We start from the raw sequence: 19,094 nt of genomic DNA, 5'->3' as shown, positions 1-19,094 counted from the left end.
GCGTTGCTCTGTCCTTTGTTGTGAAGTGGGTTTGCAGAAGCTGCTGTAGCCACTGTGACACCAGTCCTGCCTGCTGCTGCCAAAGTCCGCCCGGCAGGACCAAGGCTGGATTTGGCCGCTGCTGCAGGGAGCTGGGGTTTTGTTTTGGGCTTTTTTGTTTCATTTTAGGAGGGCCAGTGCTTCTATAGTTGCACTGAGTAGTTGGCTGGTCCTGAAGACGCAAGCAACGGGCCTTCAGAGAAAAATGTATAGTGGATACTGTTGCCAAGAGTGCCTGTTTATTGTTGAGCCAGTCCACGTTAAGACTTTGAGTTAGGGCTGCGGTATAGAAGTGGTACAGGTAGTCCACAGCTTACTGATAGAGAATGGGGAGGGGGAAAGGAAAAAAAAAAAAAAAAAACCACCAAAGTTTCTTTACAAGTTTTGAATTTCACATTATCACATAGTAACCATTTTGCTAAATACAAGCATATTTTCAGTCACATACAGACAGCTAAATACAGCATTATTTTCACATTTCGTTAACAGTGCATAACAGAAAGCAAGGAAAGTGTATAGTATGCTTTTATTCTGCAGGTTCTGAGCAATTTCAATCTAACATGCAGATTGTTTTTAACATGTGGTAGCGACCACAGAAAGTTAGCTTTTTCCTTTTTTTTTTTTTTTTTTTTTTTTTAATTTTTGTCCTAGAGTAAAAGAGCTCCTGACCTTTATCCCATGAAAGGTATCACCTTCTGATTTCTCTAAGTCCCTCTTGCACTAGAAGTCAAAGCATTAAAACCAGTTGTTAGAAAAGAATTCTTAACATATCCTATAAGTTCTTTATCTTAGAAAAAACATTCCAAATTTTGTACAGATGAATCTACATTTCCTATATTTTAATAAGCTGTCTAGAAAATGCAAGGAATTAGAAAAAGATGTAGATAATGATTTCTCTATCATTTAATATAACCATTTATTACCTCTAAGTAGTTAGACTGCATACATTTTCTTCTATACTGTTCCTTTTTAGAACTATGACACTTGTATTTTTAAACTGAAGATTTACTCTGAATGCACTTACTGATTTAGGCTTTCTGGGAGCAGTAAAGGGGAATGTCCAAACCCCATTAAATAAGATAGTGGTTGTCTCATGAAAAGGGATCTTTCCCCTGCTGGCCAGGTTCCTGCACAAAGAATTAGAGAATTTTACTATTGCTAAAAGGCCGTTTGATCCCACTCTTAACTGCTGTGGCTGTAGCACCCTGGTTGTGCCCTCAAGGACAGCTGCTACCCTCAGCTGGGCAGCCCAAGACACACCTCATGATCAGGGGGACCCCAGAGAGCCACAGCAGCTGCCTGAGGGACTTTCCATTCAGAGAACGAAGAAACTGACCCCTCTCTACTGGTTCGTCCTTGCCTTTGGGAACACACAACTAACAGACCTGGTGCGAGCAAACCTTGCGCTCTCCACTGGTGTCAGCCCACGAGAGCCCATGGCAGCCAAGCTCCTGTGGCGCTCTCTGCATCATCTTCGCCAGCTTTGCTTACCTAGAAAGAGATTTTGTAAAGGGATTTTTTTTTTTTTTTTTTGTAAATTTTTCTTGATCTTCAGGGCTTTCAACTCAACCACAACTGAACCTGCTGGGAATTCACGGGGCTTAGCACAAGGTTTTTGAGACGGTGATAGCCTACTCAAGAGCAACCAGGGGTTAGCAGTGACAAGCTTACGGAAAGGCGCCAGACCATTGCCACCCCTCCCTTCCTCCAGGTTGCTTCCAGCACCTGCTGCTGCCCTGCAGAGCCCAGGAACCCAAAATGTTCCTAGGACACAGAAAATAAAAACGTTACTCATTTGCAAGGTTTTGGCTGTTGGGTTGGGTTTGTTGTTTGGAGTTTTTTACAGCTTTAATACGTAAACCACAGGGTTTTTTCTTTATACAGACCTGCCCCATGTGCTGCAAACAGTGAGAACAGGTTTAAAGGGAGAAACAGTCTGAACTCATGCCATAGCTTAAAAAGCTGTAACAAATATTTTACTCTTCTCTACTTAGAGGCCTGAAATCAAACACTAGATGCTTCCTGGGGTTTTTCCCTAATCCCTCCCTCCTGCCCATTAGCAGTTTGGTGTATAAAGCTTGCAACTTGAGTACAAAAAAAAATAATTCACTATAGTTCTGTTTGTTTGCTTTTAATAGGCTGAACTTCCCTGGTTTGCTACAGGAGCACAGTTACCCTGCTGCACTTCAAAAGCTTCAGTTAAAACTTAGCGGAAGCAAAGCTTCTAAGTGGTGAACGGCCTTCCCACAAAACGGCCACCTACTTACAGCTTTTGTAACACGGCTACCATCCCATGATGACCAACCTGAGATGGAACCTCTTTTGTCAAATTAAAACGTGGTGGAAAACAAATTTACTCTTGAGCTTGTCTTGTGGCTTTCCTTTCCACCTGCCCAGACACTCCTTTTGTGTGCTCCTTCTCCCCAGCGCTAGTTCTCTCCTTCCACAGATGCCAAGAAAGAAAATGACGCTTTAACAGCAGAAAGTACTGATGGAAGCTGTTGCTTTCCATGCTATGTAACTTACTTAAAAGCAAATCTCACCTTTTAGGATGTCTGATGCACCTGAGTTAAGCTTTTCAAGTTTTTTTTTATTCTGTTGGGGTTTTTCCCCCCGCCCCTCCCTTCCATTCCTCCTCGTGCCCTGGCTGGTAAGACACCCAAAAGGTCAGCACAGTGCTGTCAGCAGGACAGAGGTGGTGGTGTGTCCCACCTGGCTGCAACACCCCAGCCTTTGAGGTGTAAAAGATGAGGACATGGTTCTCTCTACGCTCTTGATCACTGAATTCTGTTGGAAAGCCCTGAACTCAGGGTACTTTCAAGGTACTCACCTAGGCAGTAAATGCGCAAAAATGCACCGAATAATTAGTACTGGAGCAGGAGTTGCCACTTAGAATCCCAGTTCAGCGCAGCAAGGAAAGCACTACTGGGGAGGGGAATAATTTAAGTTTTAATTACCAATCAAAGAACTGCTGTTTTCCTCTTTAAATTCCACAGAATATTCTTTGCTATCGAACTAGGTTCAAGAATATAAGAAAGAAAATTCAGAAGTGTGCATACCATGTCAGTAAACTTTTCCTGTGGAGTTGGCCTCATGAGGAAACGGTATCTGTGCTGCCTTTACACCTTCCTGGAAAAAAACAGCTGACACAAAGAAAGACGTCCTCTTTCTTTCTCTCTGTCTGCCCATTTGTCACACTACTGAAGTATCCATACTGCAGCTTCAATACCCAGCATGGAGCTATGGATTTACTTAAAAGAGAACACGCACAGTGCCCTGGCATGTGCCAGCCTGTTCAGCTCTCTGTATACTCTCTCCTGTCTCCTGCAGCCCCTCATTTCTGATTCCTCTCTCCTTACAACATCTACATGCACCCTCACTCACTCTCCTTTAGGTTTGTAGCCCCCCAGTTCTGAAAGGTTATTTGGAACAGAACATTTCTTTCCAGGGTCTGTTCTGGTGTCCAAAACAACAGGGGAGGCTGTTCACAACAGGAGTATTGCTCTCCCTTCTGTCACACTGAGTTCACTTAGTAAAGTACATTTGGTTAGTAGAGTTCATCACCTGCCTCACTAGAAGAGCTCAGCACAAGCATCGCCTATCTGATTTCACCACTTCCTCTGAAGAGTGCACTACATTTGGGACAAACCCGCTCTTTACCCCTTCCCATCCCTCCTGGATTGAAATTTCCCCTCTTTTAACAAGCTCATATATATCTCGAGTCAGATCAGTGAAGGCCTTCTCCACGTTAATGGCATCCCGAGCTGAGGTCTCAATGTACTTCATACCATATGCAGCAGCCAGTTTCTCAGCCTCGTGCCTGGTGACTTGCCGCTGGGTGTCAAGGTCACACTTGTGACCTACCAAAACAAAGACGATCTGGTATGGCTGGACGTGCACCTTGGTCTCCTCTAGCCACTCATGGACGTTCTGGAAGGACCTGCGGTTTGTAATGTCAAAGAGCAGGAGTCCGCCAACCGAGTTCCTGTAGTAGGCTCTGGTGATGGACCTGGAAACGAACCAGCCACAAGAACAGTATAAGCTACAGTTGTTTGGGAAGAAGGGCAGAGCCAGTTTCATGTGGGTTTTGTTTGGTTTTGTCTTCCGATTTATTTTCTTCTTAAGCCAAACGCAGCCCTTCTGAACAGACCTCTGCTTAAGAAAGCACGTTACCACCACCCAGTCCGCCCTGCAGAACACAGGGCAGAGGAGGCCATTCAGGCAATGCCTTACCACTTTTACCTTGGGCTCTGTAGAGCTTGTAATTCAAAAAAAGACAGCTGGCCTTGGCATAAAGATTTCATCCTTGGGTAACTGTCCCACTGACTGATTTAGTACAGCTCTGTTCAAAACCCCCACCACCATTTTTGGTCTCTATTTTCTGTCACGGATTTCTGTATGCCCTTTGCTGTCAATCTAGAGAGTCCTGTCCCCCACCCCACGTAAGTTCTCTGAACACCCCATCTAACCCATCGGTTTAGAAGCACTCGTACAAATTAAGAGATTTCACTTGGAAAGCAAATACCCACTCTTTGACAGACACATAAAAGAAGGAGGCTACAGACTCGGAGGGCAGACCGTGGGGCTGTAGCTCCCCCCATACACCCAGGGCCTGGGCACGGGGACATCCACCAACCCGTACACTCTCTCCCGCTACACCAACTGCTCAAAATGACATTAGAGGTAACAGGACACGGCTAGTGACACTAACCGGACAGCCAGTCTGACCTCCTGAGCAACAGCAAAAGGATACACCAGCTTCCTAGGGGAACGTGCGTTACTGGCGGTCTTGCTCCTGCCAAGTACCAACAACACCCAGCAGTAACCAAAAAGACCCCCGAACCACGGGCTGCGAAATGGAGCGCGTCTTCCACAGCTCTTCCAATGGCGCAGCCAGAAGCAGCACACGAAACTGGCTAACACAGGGCAATGATGGGGTGAAGCTGAGACCACGAGGCTGAGCTGAGCTACAGTTCAAAGACTACTATGTATGGAAAACCCAAGAAGTGATAAAACGGGTGTTTCTGCAGTCATGGATTCGTTTTAAATCCAGAAGCAATGATCAATTTCAGTCCCTGGAGGCATTCACACTTGGGCCTGAACTTCACTTGCTGGGAACATGGAAGCACTGCTGCATTTTTACCTTGGGTTGAGTCCTTTTTTGGACATGCAAGACTGTTGTTAGGTGGTCCTGTAGTGTGTCTAATCTAGTGAAACTGTCCCAAGAAAGGACGAGCTGGAGTTTTCAAGGATTGCTGGATCAACAGACACGCAGTGATGGGTAAAAACCCTCAGCCAAAACTGAAGAAAGCCGGAGCGGAGATAGTTGCCTGTATTTGGATAATTTCTCCTCTCCCAGTTATCTGGCTGAGGGACAACAGTAGCTCTGCACATTTGGCACTGAGGGAATCAGATCTGCCTTTTGCTCCCTAGCCAGCTGCAAACAGATATCAGTGCTCTGAATTTACCCCCGCACTGTCACATGCATTTCTGCTTCTCCTTTGTGTTCCGAGCCATCAGCCCTGGCTCCTGCCAACATCAACAATGCCTCAGGTACTTCTGAAAGACATGACAGGATCGAAGTTGAATACTGCTTTGAGGTAAAACTAGGTGAAGGTCTCAGCATCTTTCCTTAAAGCCTTTTCCACAGACCTTTTCCCTTACTGATCCACAGGAAGCAAGCTACATTGCCGTCACGCTGCATGGCACTCCCCAGCTCCCTTCCAGGGCTCCTACCAACCCTCCTCCCGCCATGCTCATACATGCTCATGCAGAGCAGCATGAGGATTCGCACCTATCCTGACCAAGTTATAACATAAAGGTATTGCCTCTGTCAGGGAACTCACCCCTGCTCTGTACCCACGGTGGGGACTCCCGCGCCCAGGGTCCGTGCCTGTTTGGCTGGGTCTTTCCCTCCCAGCCGAGGGAGAGCCGGCAGCTGGATGGAAACAGCTTCTTCTGTAGGTGGAGGCACACAGTTCCAGGGACTGAGGGCTGCACATGCTTTTGCTAGCATTACACAACACTGGGTTTCAGACAAGGAAATCACAGTATCTGAGCAACCAGAGATGGGCAAAACCTGACAGATTCTGGAAGAACTGGACCCTGCTCTTCTACAGCTCCAAAGCAGCCTCAACACTGCCCCAGGCAGCGTGTTTTGGGGTCTGATCTGGCAAAACAGAACGGCACACGCTTAGCTGTAATTTAAGCCTTGACTGCACGGAAATTGCTTCTGATTTATGAAGAGGGAAGAAGCTCACAACGGGGGTCAGGAAGAACAGAAATGTAGCACAGCTGCAGAGCAGAGAATGTCAACAAGGTGTCTTCAAAATAACTACAGTGGTTTCTTCCTTGTGGGGTGGCTGTCAAAACCAGGCAAAGCAGACTGGAAATGCTCAAATGAGAGAACTCTGTGAGAAAGTGGAGCTCATTCTTATGTATTTCCTTCTTAAGAATTTCCCTATGGATGACAAAGAAGTTTTAAGGGTTCTGAAGAGCACCTGCACCATTGTGCTTCTTTCCTGTGCCCGCAAGTCTGAGAGGCTTCAGCTTACTCCAGTAATAGCTACACCTTGCCTTTTGCCAAGACAAATAGCTTGCAGGAGAAGCCCAGGAGCTGCTGTCTTTATGGGGCACAATTTGTCACCGGGCTAACAGTGATTTGAAAGGGATAAACACAAAACAGATTTTTTTGCCGGATTTATTTCATACTTCAGAGTGCACCATAAGGGCACCTGGGTTGGCTCACTTCCCTCTAGCTTTTCACACGGGGAATTTAAGTCTGCACTTTGGCAAGGGTATTTCAAAGCTGCACGATGTGGGTTTTTCATGTCACTCACTGTTCCTGCCCTTTACACTCTTCCTGCCTTTGAATGCTGCTGCCCATCGCAGCAGCGCAGCCTGCCCTTGTGCTGAAGGTCGCCTGCTCATCATGCTTACAACCCGAGCGCCATGCCGGGTCAACCACCAGCGCGAAGGGTAAGCAGCCTCCAGGGCCCCAAACTTCCCAATGTGTAAAAGAAAGGACACTGAAGCCATCCAACAGCTTTTGCTCTTCACAGCATGGCACCCAGGCGTGTTTTCTACAGACCTCAGCCCTGAGACCCGAAGCTGGAAGCTGATGCAACTGCAAGCTAAAGCACCTCCTCTCTCAGCAGAATAAAGCACCAGCTCCTCACCCCGAGGGGCTGCAAGGTAGTTGGGAAAAAAACACCCTGTCACTGGCTAAGGACCGACTACTGCACATGCTGGGCCAGATGCCAACACCACAGATACGAAGGAAGGTGGGGAGAGGGGCAGGCAAGTTCTCATGTATTGAATGAAACCAAAACATTCCTCAGGCCAGTCGTTGCAGCACAGAAGTGGCAGCTCCGTGAAGCTGTGCAGAGATGCAGAGCAAGGGAAGTGCGGAAGGATGGAAGAGCAGACAAAAGTTAAAGCCGCGTGAAAAACAGAAGCAAAGAGGAGGCCGGGAGCTGCGCATACGCTCGCACCCCATCCGAATGAGCAGCGCATCCCGGGACACCACCAGCACACTGCTTAGCTGGGGCCCAGCCTGGCCCAGCGGCTTGTACCATACATTCCCGTGGGCCTCCCATGCCGCCCTACGTTTTCCGCACCGAGCCTTGGTTACTATTGCCTGACCTCTCAGACCGTCAGTGGCTGGGCTCGGCCTGCCACCTCCAGAAGGCACCGGGCACCGCGCACAGCCACGGCCGGGGGTCTGTGCCGGCCCCTCCCCGCCCGGGGACCACCCGCAGGGGGTCACCCCGCGCACCACACCGCATGCAGCGAGCCCGAACACGCGTGTCCAGCTGCCCGGCCACTGCCCCTGGGCACCAGCGGCGAGCAGGAGCCCTCCCTGCCGAGCGGCGCCCGGTGATGCTCCCCGCTCCCCGCTGGAAACACGGCCAAGGGCCAGCGCTGCCTGCGGGCCCCGGCCCCGGCACGGCCGCCATCGGGGCTGGGCACGGGCCCCGCGCCGCGCTACGCTCCCCCGGGCGAAAGCAAAAGGAAACATGAAAAGAAGAAAGCGAAAAACGAAAAGCGGGGGGAGCACTAGGGGCAGTTTGTCTCCGCTTTGTCTGGGCCGGCCCCCGGGGGACGCCGGCCCCAGCCCCGCAGCGCCCGGCCCCGCGGGAAGGGCCGCCCCGCCCGCCCCCGCCGCCGTCCTCACCGGAACCGCTCCTGCCCGGCCGTGTCCCAGATCTGCAGCTTGATCCGCTTGCCCGGCTCGATCTCCACCAGCCTGGAGAAGAAATCCACGCCCACCGTGGGGTCGGAGATCTGGGCGAAGCGCCCCTCGGTGAAGCGGCGGATGAGGCAGGACTTGCCCACGGTGGAGTCGCCGATGACGATCAGGCGGAACTGGTAGAGCCAGATGGCCTCCATGCTGCCGCCGCCCGCCTCAGCGCCCGCCCGCCGCCGCGCCGCCCATGCCCGGCCCGCGGGCCCGGGGGCGGCCGCCGCCGCCGCGCCGCTCGCCCGCCCGCAGGGGGCGCGCCGCCCGGGAGGCCCCGCGCTAGGCCGGGACCGCGGCGCCTCGGCGGCCGGCGGCGGCCCGGGCCTGGCCCCCGCAGCCGGGAGGCAGGCGGGCCGGCCCGGCTGTCTGCGCCGCGGCCGCGCCGCTCAGGCGGGCCCCATGGCGGCCGGCGCAGGCCCCTGCCCGTCACCCCCACTGGCCCGTCACCGTCGGCGCATCCCGCCGGGCCCCGGCCCCGCCGCCGGGGTGCTGCGCGGACCGCGGGGCCGGGAGGGCGCCGGCTGCCGCCTCAAGCCCTGCCGGCGCTGGGGCCCGGCCGGGGGTCGCTCCCCCCGCCGGTGCCGCGGAGCCCGCTCTCCCCGCAGCGCAGCGCAGCGCCGCGGCGGCCGTTCGCTGCGGCTGCACCCGCGCCGCCCCCCCGCTGGGGCCGGGGCTGGTGCCGGGACCGGGGCCGGAGCTGGGGCCGGGGCCGGGCTGCGGGATGGAGGCGCGGCCGAGCGCGGGGCGCGCCGTGATGCAATGGCGGCCGCGCTCTACCGCACTGCCGGGAGGAGCCGCCACCCCCAAAACGCGGCCGCTGCGGGAGCCGTGCGGGGGCGGGGCGGGGCGGGACCGTGCGGGGCGGCGGGGGCGGCCGGGGGGAGCCCGCGGCTGAGGGGACGCGGGGCTGAGGGAAGCCCGTGGCTGAGGGGGAGCCGGGGCTGAGGGAGGGACATGGCACTGAGGGGAGCCCGGGGCTGAGGGGAGACGCAGGGCTGAGGGGGACGCGGGGCTGAGGGAAGCCCGTGGCTGAGCAGGACGCAGGGCTGAGCGGGAGCTGGGGCTGAGGGGGGACAGTGCTGAGGGGGATGCGGGGCCGAGGGGAGCCGGGGCTGAGGGGAGACGTGGGGCTGAGCGGAGATGCAGGGATGAGCAGGACATGGCGCCAAGGGGAGCCCGGGGCTGAAGTGAGACGCGGGGCTGAGGGGAGACAGGGGGCTGAGGGGAGACGCAGGGCTGAGGGGAGACACGGGGCTGAGGGGAGACACGGGGCTGAGGGGGGACACGGGGCTGAGGGGGGACACGGGGCTGAGGGGGGACACGGGGCTGAGGGGGGACACGGGGCTGAGGGGAGACGCAGGGCTGAGCGGGACACGGGGCTGAGGGAGGGATATGGCACTGATGGGAGCCCAGGGCTGAGGGGAGACAGGGCCGAGCCCAGGGCCAAGGGGGAGCTGGGGGCCGGGCAGCCCCCAGAGCTACGGGGCACAGGCCAAGGCTGACCTTTCTCAGCACTTCCCCAGAGCGAGGGGTGTCAAGCAGGGTGCACAACACCTTCCCACGTTTTAAATGCGAGTCTTGTTTCTGGAGAGGTTCAGGCTCCTCACTGCTGCATCAGGGCTTCCTTCCCACTGAAACCTAACGGGGGGAGCCTGAGCGCAGCTGGAGAGCCCCTGCACCGCTGCCCTGGGCACTGGGTCACCTGTGCCCTGCGAGCCTGCCCTGGAGGGGGACAGTGGTGACAGCAAGGTATCTTACTGACAGACTCATGAATCCCAGCATAGCCACACACACACACATATGCGTGGGCGTGTATATATAGTATGTGTATATATATATATATGTGATGTGTGTACAGCCTCAGAAATGAATAGTTACAGACATTAAATACCCAGCAACTTAAATACCACCAATCTTAACAAATCCATTCTCCCTCGCTCCGCTCGAGTGGGTTCTTGGCTCCACAGGGTGAAGCGCGGTGTTCAGGAACACAAGCAGCAGCAAACGTGGCACAGCTTACACACAGATACCGCGGAATGTAAATCCCGATTTTACCCGGCTGTCCCAAAGGCGGCCTGTCCCAGGCGGGTAGCGCTGCGTACCACCACGGCAGTGTGAGCCGCACTCGCGTGGCTCCGTCAGATACGGCTGAGCTCGAGCAGCTGCTTGTTCTGCACTTGCCAGGGCAGAGTTGTGATCTCTGGAAGGGAAAACAAGCATGTACATTATTAGAAACAGTGACTTAAATGTGTGTATTAAGTCAAACACAAAAAAAGAGGACTACTGATGCTTTTTCTTTTTTTAAATTTATGAAAGCATTGGTGGTTTTTTTTCTTAATAAAGACGGTTTCATTAAGAGCTCCTCCTGCATGACAGCTATTGAAACAAACACATCCACAGTGGCTGTTATTTTCATTAGATCCTCAAAAAAAGGACATTTGTATAGGTATGAGATAGTTAGCCAGCTTGCAAATTGGACTAGGACATTAGAGAGACCATTTCAAGTCTTGAGGAATAAATGTCAAGGAATTCTTTCAATATCCTTTAATATATTTATTCAAAAATAACAACCTCAAAAGATCCTATTTTAATGTACCTCAGGACAGGAAAGCAAACTGATGAAGCAGTCTGCACAGTAACAGAAACGGTGCAACAGGAAAATATTAAACCTATAAATCTGAGTTAGCAGTACATTAACCAGTGACTCATTGCCGGCGATGATTTGTGGGGATCTGTCGCACTTTACCGTATGATTTCTGAGTATTCGATGCCCATTAGTTCAAGCCCACAACAAATTGTGGTTTCTCTTCACTGTTTTTCCCTCCTCCCCGTGCACTCGCCCTATTCCTTTTCTTCCACAGGTCTGGCTGTGCTCCAGCAGGCACAGGGCACTCGGCAACACACCCTGCAAGCCAGGCGTTGGTGGCATCTCCAGGAGGTATCTGAAGGCAGAGGTGCCGATGAACCTGGTGCTGGTGCACGCTGATGGCACCTCACGGCAGCAGCGCGAGCTACGGCAGTGAGTAGCTGAAGCTCCCTGATGTGCGGGGCCGTGAGGAGCTGGGGGAGCACCGAGGGGTGGGCTGATGCCCAGCAGATGCTGTCATAGCTAGAGGAGTTCCTGGAGCAGCCGGGACCTGTTTTCCCCAGCAAATAAACCCGCAGGATCCCATGATGCAGATATCATTTTCATCTTCTCTGAACACATGCATATAGATGAACACACGCTGTGTGACTAAGCAGCCACGATATTAATTAGCAGCAACTGAGAAGGCAGGAGAAAATGAGATCCTGGGAGAGCCTTTGTTCTGGTACTGTTTTAGAAAATGGAAAATCTGGTGTCTGAAAGAAAACAAGAGACAGTAACCTAGATCTGATGCAAAAGCAGGTTTGTTGGCTGGGGATGGGACAGCAGGTGCTGGTGAGAAGCTGTGGGAGCGTGTGTTCTGATGGCAGCGCTCGGAGCAGCTTCCGCGGGCTGGTGGCAGCACCGAACTAGGGGCAACTCTTCAGTGCTCTTCCCCATGGGTCCTTTTCTCCTCACGGCTGCTAGCGCTGGAGGAGAGCTGCTGGAAAATGACCTCAGCAGAGGTGAGGGCACGGCTGAAGCCATGCGGGCACACCGGGGCTGAGCTCTTGCATCGGCTGGCAGCACCCACGGGACTCCACAGGCCGGGTCCGAGCCAGCTGCCCCGGAGGCAAAGGGGAGCTCCCCGTGCAGGCAGCACCACCGCACAGCCAAACGCGGGTTAAAGCGCTTCCCAAGGGCCGCCTGTGCTCACCTGTGTGCGCAGCTCCTGCGCAAGGGGAAAAACATCCACGCATCAGCCACTGGAGCGGGTATTTATTTAGTACACTCATTTTAAGGCAGGAAAGCTGGGGCAAAAAGGTGCGAGGGCTGGAGAATGACTCCCTTGCAACCCTGCGCTGCCTGTAGTCTCTATCCCAGAGCAATTCTCTTCCTTTCAGCGTTAGATGATGAAGCCCCAAGCAGATACTCAGGAGGGGCTTTTGCGAGCCCAGTCCCAACCCATTTCAGGCAGGTGGGTGCTGAGCGCGCTGTGTGTGGCTGTGCTGAGCGTGGCGCCAGCCTCAGCAGTGCCTGTGCTGGGGCAGGATGGTTTCCAGGCAGGCAGCTCCACTCAGGCAGGAGCTCTCTGCCGTGAGGCCCAGGGGCACTGTGGCTAGGCCACCAACAGAGGTGGCCAGGAGTCAGCCACTGCCCAACACCGGTACACAGAAGTCCTTCCCTCCAGTTTGCCGCCCAGTTGTAGTTCAGCTTTTCCCCAAAACCAGCCACTGCCCGTTACCCCGGTCACTGGCAGCTGGGGGCTGAAGCCACTTCCAAGCCCACGGCAGCCCTACGAGGAGCAGAGCGCATCAGCGCTGCACGCACCATGCAATTTTAATGCCCTTTCAGTTTCCAAGGATACAAAAAACAATCAATCGGGCACAATCCCTCGCTGTGGGGCTGGCTGCACAGGAGCTGCCCGAGACGGCCCGTGCCTGCACCCTGGCCTGGGAAAGTGCAGCGACTGCAACACACTGGTGAACCAGAGCACCCAGCCCCACAGGCAGCCCCACAGGCTGAGGGCCACGACCCCGCAGGTTTTGTAGCCCAGCCCCACTGGCAGTGGAGCTGCACATCACTGCAGAGACAACCTGCCTCCATGCGGAGCCCTGCGAGTGTACACTACCCAAGAGGCCAGAGACCAGCTCCAGACTGAAAACAGCTACAGGCCACGCAGCAGGGTGATGGGAGTGCTGAGACTGGGGCTGGTTAACCACATAGCAAACAATTTATTAGCTAGATTCAAAAAACAACCCTGTTAAATTAGGCCTGTCCAGGAGATGTGACACAGAGACAGATTACACTGTGACAGGAACATGATTGCACCCATGATGTGCTAGCTGATGTGTGCCGCTGTCAAACCTGGGACAGAAGGAAGGTATTCAGCAAATTAATGTTTATTATTTATACGATGCCCACACTTAGGCGGGGCAGTGCAGACAAGCGTAAAGCCAAGGGCACCACATGGTGCTCAGGAACCGACAGCCCAGCTGACAGCAGGCACTGGGAGCGTAATTTAGGAGTTTGTGGCAAGGTGACAGCCTTAGAGCCTCCAACAGCAGTAGCAGGAGGGAAGCACAGGCAGGGCTGAATGCCAGGAGGCATGTGGTGAAGCTTCTGTCCCACCTTGGCTTTTGGCTGGGCTAAAGTGCCTTGTGGTGGACTTCTGTGGCAGACTGGCAGCCTCTGTCCCCAGGAAACTTGTCTAACCTCCCTCCCCAAATGCCAGCCTGTCAGCAGAATGCTTCTAGTGAGTAAAGGTGTACCGCACACCAAGGCGGCTCCAAGGATGCTGGCTGGGGTTCCAGGGGTGGTATCCTGCAAAGGTACAACTCGTCCCCCAGTGTCACACTGGGATCAAATCAAAAGCAGCAGAGCAGACGCAGGCTCGATAAATATAGTCATGGCTGAGTGATGCTGGGTGTCCCATTAATGGTCCCCCATTAATATAGGAACACATTACCTAAATGTGCCCTACATTAGGTGTCCAGGCTCCTCCTGTACCCAAAAAAGAGAGGCAGGAGCATCCTGAGAGCTAGTTATCCCACTCAGCTTGATGGGATGAACTGTCCTCCTCCACCACTGCTCTCTCCCTTGGGTGTAGAGGAGCAAAGCACAGAGGGCCCAGCACAGAGCAGCTGCCAGACATCAGACAGCTTGAATTGCCCCATCCCCTGAGCAGGAGGCTCTGCCTCCTCTCAAGGAGCTTAACAACGCCACAGAGATGGGGCTGCAAAGCCAGCCAGGGTCTGTGCCCATGGGAGAATGTGGGAGAGATACAAACGCAGAGAAACTTCAGAAATAACCAGACAAGCCTCTTGAGTCCGTAGCAGTGCTCCAGGGCAGCGTTAGCATTTGCTTTGCAACGTGAACGGACAGGGAAGATGAAACTCTTGTTCAGTGTGATGCACACGGGTGGGTGTGCACAGAGGAGAAGCTTGTCCCTGCAAGTGGCAGAGCCACCCTCTGGTGCCGCACAGCACCCACATGATGCAGCCTCCAGCCCCAACAGCTTGCACGTGCGAGCAAGTCAGCTGGGTTTTTGAAGAGACTTAAACTATTTGCAAAACGTTTCCCTGTGACAATAAATTAAACATCAGCTCATTACTATGGGATGGCTTACTCCAGATGCAGCTCCCGGTGTCTTATTTCAGATTATGATCACATTAAAATGGTCATGTGTTGGCCGATCTAAAAAGGGGGACTCCCATCAAGAGATCATTGTATCTGCCTGAGTGTGCCTGAATCCAAGAGCAGATCCTCCACTGGGAATATCATGTCCTTATAGCTGTTCAAGTCTTCCCAGGAAGGGAACAGGATCTGCTTAGAGCAAAAGAGAAGCCATTACAATCAGGATAAATTAGTAATGGTGAGTGGGAGAGAGAGAAGAGGAAAAGAGGTTATTGTGATTTTTCCTTCTACAGAGTGGGTGTCTGAGCTACTGACATTGCCAAAACAGCTCCCCAGCTTCCCCTCTGAGCACAGAGCTCAGCCTGTTTGATTACAGCTCGAGTGCTGCTTTGGGTTGTTAACAACTAGCAGGATGGCATTACGGGTTTTAGATGCATGAAATCTGATTTCTGTTCCTGCTGGTAGCATCTCAAGTTTAGCGGCAGCACAGGCAGGTGTGCAGAGTGAGAAAAGGCAAAATATACCTGCGTTTGCTCTGCTCCACACCGCTGAACACAGGCCTTTTCATCAGAAGCTGCAACGCCTGTTGAGGACTAATTGTGGGGGTCTTTAAGGTGCTGCAGGGGGTAGAACTGTGGCAATGTGGTGCTGTATATTTTCCCTTTTATAAAATACAGGATGCCAAGGAATACACTAAACCCTGACTGCAGTCCTGGAAAAAAATGGAACAATATCCAGCAGAAATACACATGACTCCTTCTTCTCCTTCTAACACAATCTATTAAAGCAGGGCTGGTTTAGCCAGCTCGGGTCTACAATGGAGGCTGGATTGCCACAGCCCAGAGGCAAGTCCCACCGTAATACGATCTTACAGCATTTTAAAAAGCAAGTATCTGCTGCTAAGAGAGCACCTATTTCAGGCTACTCACAGGGAAATGACTGTCCCAGCACGGCCCCTCTCCAGCAGGAACGCTAGCTGGAGCCCTGGGGCGTGAACCTGGTGTGACCAGCAAACCTGGCAAGCTCAGACCTTGCTCCTCATTGTGTTTTTCCACTCTTCCTAGGATGCTGCTTGCCTGCTGACATCTTCACCCAACCTCACTCAGATTTTACCACCTGACATGAGACATTTCAGCCGAGTGAATGGGAAATCAATGCAAAACCAAAAGGAGCTTGGTCTAGGGCTGCTAAACTGTAGGGTGGGCCCCTGTGGGAGCCACTTCCAGCCCTCCACCATGCCCACCCCTCTCTCAGGGGAAAGAGAACCCACACAAGCCATTAACAGTAATTTCTCCATGGACCTCCTGCCGGCTGATGCTTAGTCTTTGTGCCGCTGTGAGCTGACTCAGCACCTTCCAACCAATGTGTACAGAAGGGTGGGAGAAGCTGGCAAATGCCCCAAAAGTGGGAATGGCCATCCATCCTGGAGCTTCCCGCTCTTGCTCAAACCTCATTGCTACAAATCAGCCATCTGCTCACGCCAGGCCAGGAGCTGGTACTGCAGTACCCAAACATGCCAAGTCTTGTGGCCCCACAAACTTCCCCTTGACCCTCACTGGGAGGGCTGCTCTTCATGGCAAAGCCACCAGTACAAGGAGCCTCCCAAAAAGTGCAGCCCATGGGAAAACGTGGCTGCTCCTGGCCGACCCCATGGGAAGGGACTTCTGTTTCAAGAGCTTTCCACAGGTCAGTAGAATCCTGCGCAGCAGTGATGCCGCGGAGAGCAGCACGGCTCCGGTAACACATACCTTACAGTGTCTGCAAATATGCTTTTGCACGGTGCTTTACAGTGAGCTTCTGACAACCTTTGCGACAGCGCTCAGAGGGACATCTCTTCCCAAGTATCCGTTTTAACAGTAACAGCAGATGACCAGGACACCTGAGGGGTGGAAAGCAAGCCGGTGGAAAAGAAAAAGGATTAAGCCATGAAAGATTTAAAGTCCAGAACAGCCAACTGGAACAAACCATCAAGCCTGGTACTGAATATGCTCACTTTTAGTTATCAGGAACTGAAGTGTATTTATTCAGGTTTTGATACACCAGTCTATTTGAAACATTTTTTTACTTAATTTAACAAGCCTGCAAAAATACAGCATTTCATATTTCAGCAGATCACATTAGTACATGGGTTTATTTAGCCAGCGTAATTTTCTCCTCGAATCTCCACAGTACTTCAATTTTTTTTCCCCTGTCTTGGTGAGGGATAAAGCTGAGCAAATATTTAGTAATGGATAATTAATTCAACCACTTCTTTTCCATCTCCTCTGAGACACTCATTCACTGCATGTTGATCCAGATTCAACAATTCTTTCTTTTTTGGGGTGGTTCAGCCTGGAGAGAAGAAGGCTCTGGGGAGACCTTGTAGTGGCCTTCCAGTACCTACCAGGGGCTTGTAAGGAAGATGGGGACAGACTTTTTAGTACGGCCTGTAGCAACACAACAAGGGGTAATGGTTTTAAATTGAAAGAGGGTAGATTTAGATTAGATATTAGGAGGAAATTCTTTACCATGAGGGTGGTGAGACACTGGCCCAGGCTGCCCAGAGCAGCTGTGGATGCCCCATCCCTGGCAGTGCCCAAGGCCAGGCTGGACGGGGCTCTGGGCAACCTGGTCTGGTGGAAGGTGTCCCTGCCTGTGGCAGGGGGGTGCAACTAGATGGGCTTTCAGGTCCCTTCCAACCCAAACCATTCTATGGTTCTATGATTTTTTTAGATAGCTTCTAAACTATTTTCAACAGTTTCTGGTACCTGTAATATGAATAGCTTCAAATGGACAAAGGCCACAGATCCTATTTGCCAGATGGAGCATAAATACCTTCTAGACTCTTGCTTTCTATTCTTTTTTTTTTTTCTTTTCTTTTTTTTTTCTTGGAAGGTTCCCGAGAAAAAGTTATATAAGTGATAAACTCAGTGGAAGCACATTCATTCTCAATGCAGAACACTCATGGGAAGCACTTGCCCAGCTCTACCGTAGATAGTGAGATTTGCATTTTATATTAAGAGGATAGTGCCTCAGGGTCCCAGCATGGAATCTGGCATTTCACGGGCTTGCTCCGTCCCTGGGGTCACCCTGTACCCGGCAATGACTACAGTCAGCTCCTGCTGCATCACTGGTACCTGCATGCTTGTATTCAGGGAAATGAAGGGCATAAACCACATTTACTATATGCATCATCTTACCTTCTTATGGAACTTTGCTTAACCCATTCCACAATGAACTACTAAAACAGTCAGAAAACTTTCCATCCGTTTTTTCTTTTTTTTTTTTTTTTTTTACCAGGTCCTACCCAACTCACCTTATCGTCAGCGCACACCTAAGGGCCCGAGTCTGCTACACGCAGCATCGTAAGCCACCACGTACAAAGAGGCTGTTAACCTTATGCTCACAAGCTCCCCCACTCCTCCATATGACACTGACAACAAAAGTGCCTTAACTCTTTTTGTGATCAAGTGCTTTCTGCGCAGTAAGTAAAACAGATACAGCACAGCAAACCTGCCTCCTCAGCTACGGCTGTGTTACAAATACGCATGCGGTTTGGCAGCGTAATCTTTTACTCCGATAAACTATTAAATGCCAAAGAAAGCTTCTTAAGTTAATCAGGGCTTGATTTAAATAAACAAGCCACCAAAAGATTAACAAAAATCCTTAATGGAATCTGAATGCAAACCCAGTCTGCTCACAAGTTCATAACAGCAATTGGAACCGGCCCACTGACCCCCTTTTTCTCCCCTTACTGGCACCACCAGTGAAAAAGAATTTTCTGGAACACCCAACACAACCATTTCCAGCTCCATTGACGCCAGCAGCAGTTTTGGCAACTTCGTCACAAGCACATGTGCTAATACTGCACGTCAGGGGGAGGAGGAAGAGGAGGAGGAGGCAGGATGACTTCATTCTCGTGACAGAGGGGAGTCAGCTGAACCCTCCAGGAAGAAACTCGGAGCTGCTTGCGCCGAAGCCCCGCGTTACTGACCGCTTTCACAGCCACAGCAGGAATTGCCCCCCTGGGAAGCGCTTGGGCAGAGCACAGCAGTCCTGAGGGCAGCTTCGCTGCAACAAGCCACCACTCCGATGAGCAGGACTCCTCGGTGTAGGTACGTTATATGTATGCATCAACGCTCACACGTTCAGTACCTAAACATGTAAGGACAGTAATTTAAAACTCCTGTCTTAGGTACAATACTTAATTTTATCCCACAAAGGTAATAAATGACCAAACATTGGTGAACAAAATGTGCCAGGCTGGAGCCCATACAAAGTATCTGTGGGCTGACATGCTATATATATCTCAGGTCCTTCATTAGACAGTTGTTATTTAATTCTGCTGCTCTACAGACTCTTTCTCGGTGCTTTCAGTACTATGACTGGTACATATCCAAGTATTATTTTTTTCCCGTTGCAGAACCATCTTCTTTCCTTATTTTTTCCCATAAAACCTGCTGATTATTTCCCAAATGCCTTCATTTCATGAAAAAGTCTTGTTATTTTAAGTGTAGATTTTTCCATTAATTTATTTACAACCATCTTTGCTAAGCTGAAAATTTACGCTGAGCTTGAGTTACATAAAATCAATACATCAAGAAGAATATCAAAATATTCACAGAGCTAAAA

The 19,094-nt window shown here is 51.8% G+C and overlaps 1 protein-coding gene and 1 long non-coding RNA gene across 15 annotated transcripts; one reads left to right on the top strand and one right to left on the bottom strand.

The window, feature by feature from the left end:
• Nucleotides 1–256: 256 nt before the first annotated feature.
• Nucleotides 257–9,124, bottom strand: RAB39B (RAB39B, member RAS oncogene family). Of its 13 annotated transcripts, none has more exons than XR_008749667.1 (5): nt 8,216–9,124; nt 3,828–4,048; nt 3,099–3,182; nt 2,870–2,964; nt 257–2,479 (listed from the first exon to the last, which is right to left on the bottom strand). XR_008749667.1 is itself a non-coding variant. In XM_055817959.1 (4 exons), exons 1-3 carry the CDS (start codon nt 8,428–8,430, stop codon nt 3,103–3,105), a joined length of 516 nt encoding a protein of 171 aa, XP_055673934.1. In that variant the 5' UTR covers nt 8,431–9,124; the 3' UTR covers nt 257–2,964; nt 3,099–3,102. The 13 variants fall into 13 exon arrangements, 4 of the variants coding, with proteins under 4 accessions (XP_055673934.1, XP_055673935.1, XP_055673932.1 ...); XR_008749668.1 differs by having other exon boundaries at nt 257–1,530; XR_008749663.1 differs by having other exon boundaries at nt 257–355; nt 709–759; nt 1,064–4,048; nt 8,216–9,120.
• A 502-nt stretch (nt 9,125–9,626) lies between these two features.
• Nucleotides 9,627–18,827, top strand: LOC114012394 (uncharacterized). Of its 2 annotated transcripts, XR_003554799.2 has the most exons (3): nt 9,627–11,300; nt 15,548–16,459; nt 17,763–18,827. It is a non-coding gene; the product is annotated as an uncharacterized LOC114012394 (long non-coding RNA). The 2 variants fall into 2 exon arrangements; XR_008749659.1 differs by lacking the exon at nt 17,763–18,827 and having other exon boundaries at nt 15,548–16,595.
• The last annotated feature ends 267 nt before the right edge of the window (nt 18,828–19,094 follow it).

Source organism: Falco peregrinus, chromosome 13 (assembly GCF_023634155.1).
Source record: "Falco peregrinus isolate bFalPer1 chromosome 13, bFalPer1.pri, whole genome shotgun sequence".
In the NCBI taxonomy this organism is placed as follows: Eukaryota; Metazoa; Chordata; class Aves; order Falconiformes; family Falconidae; genus Falco; species Falco peregrinus.
Note: the sequence above shows the minus strand (reverse complement) of the source record. Positions and strands in the feature narration are given on the sequence as shown.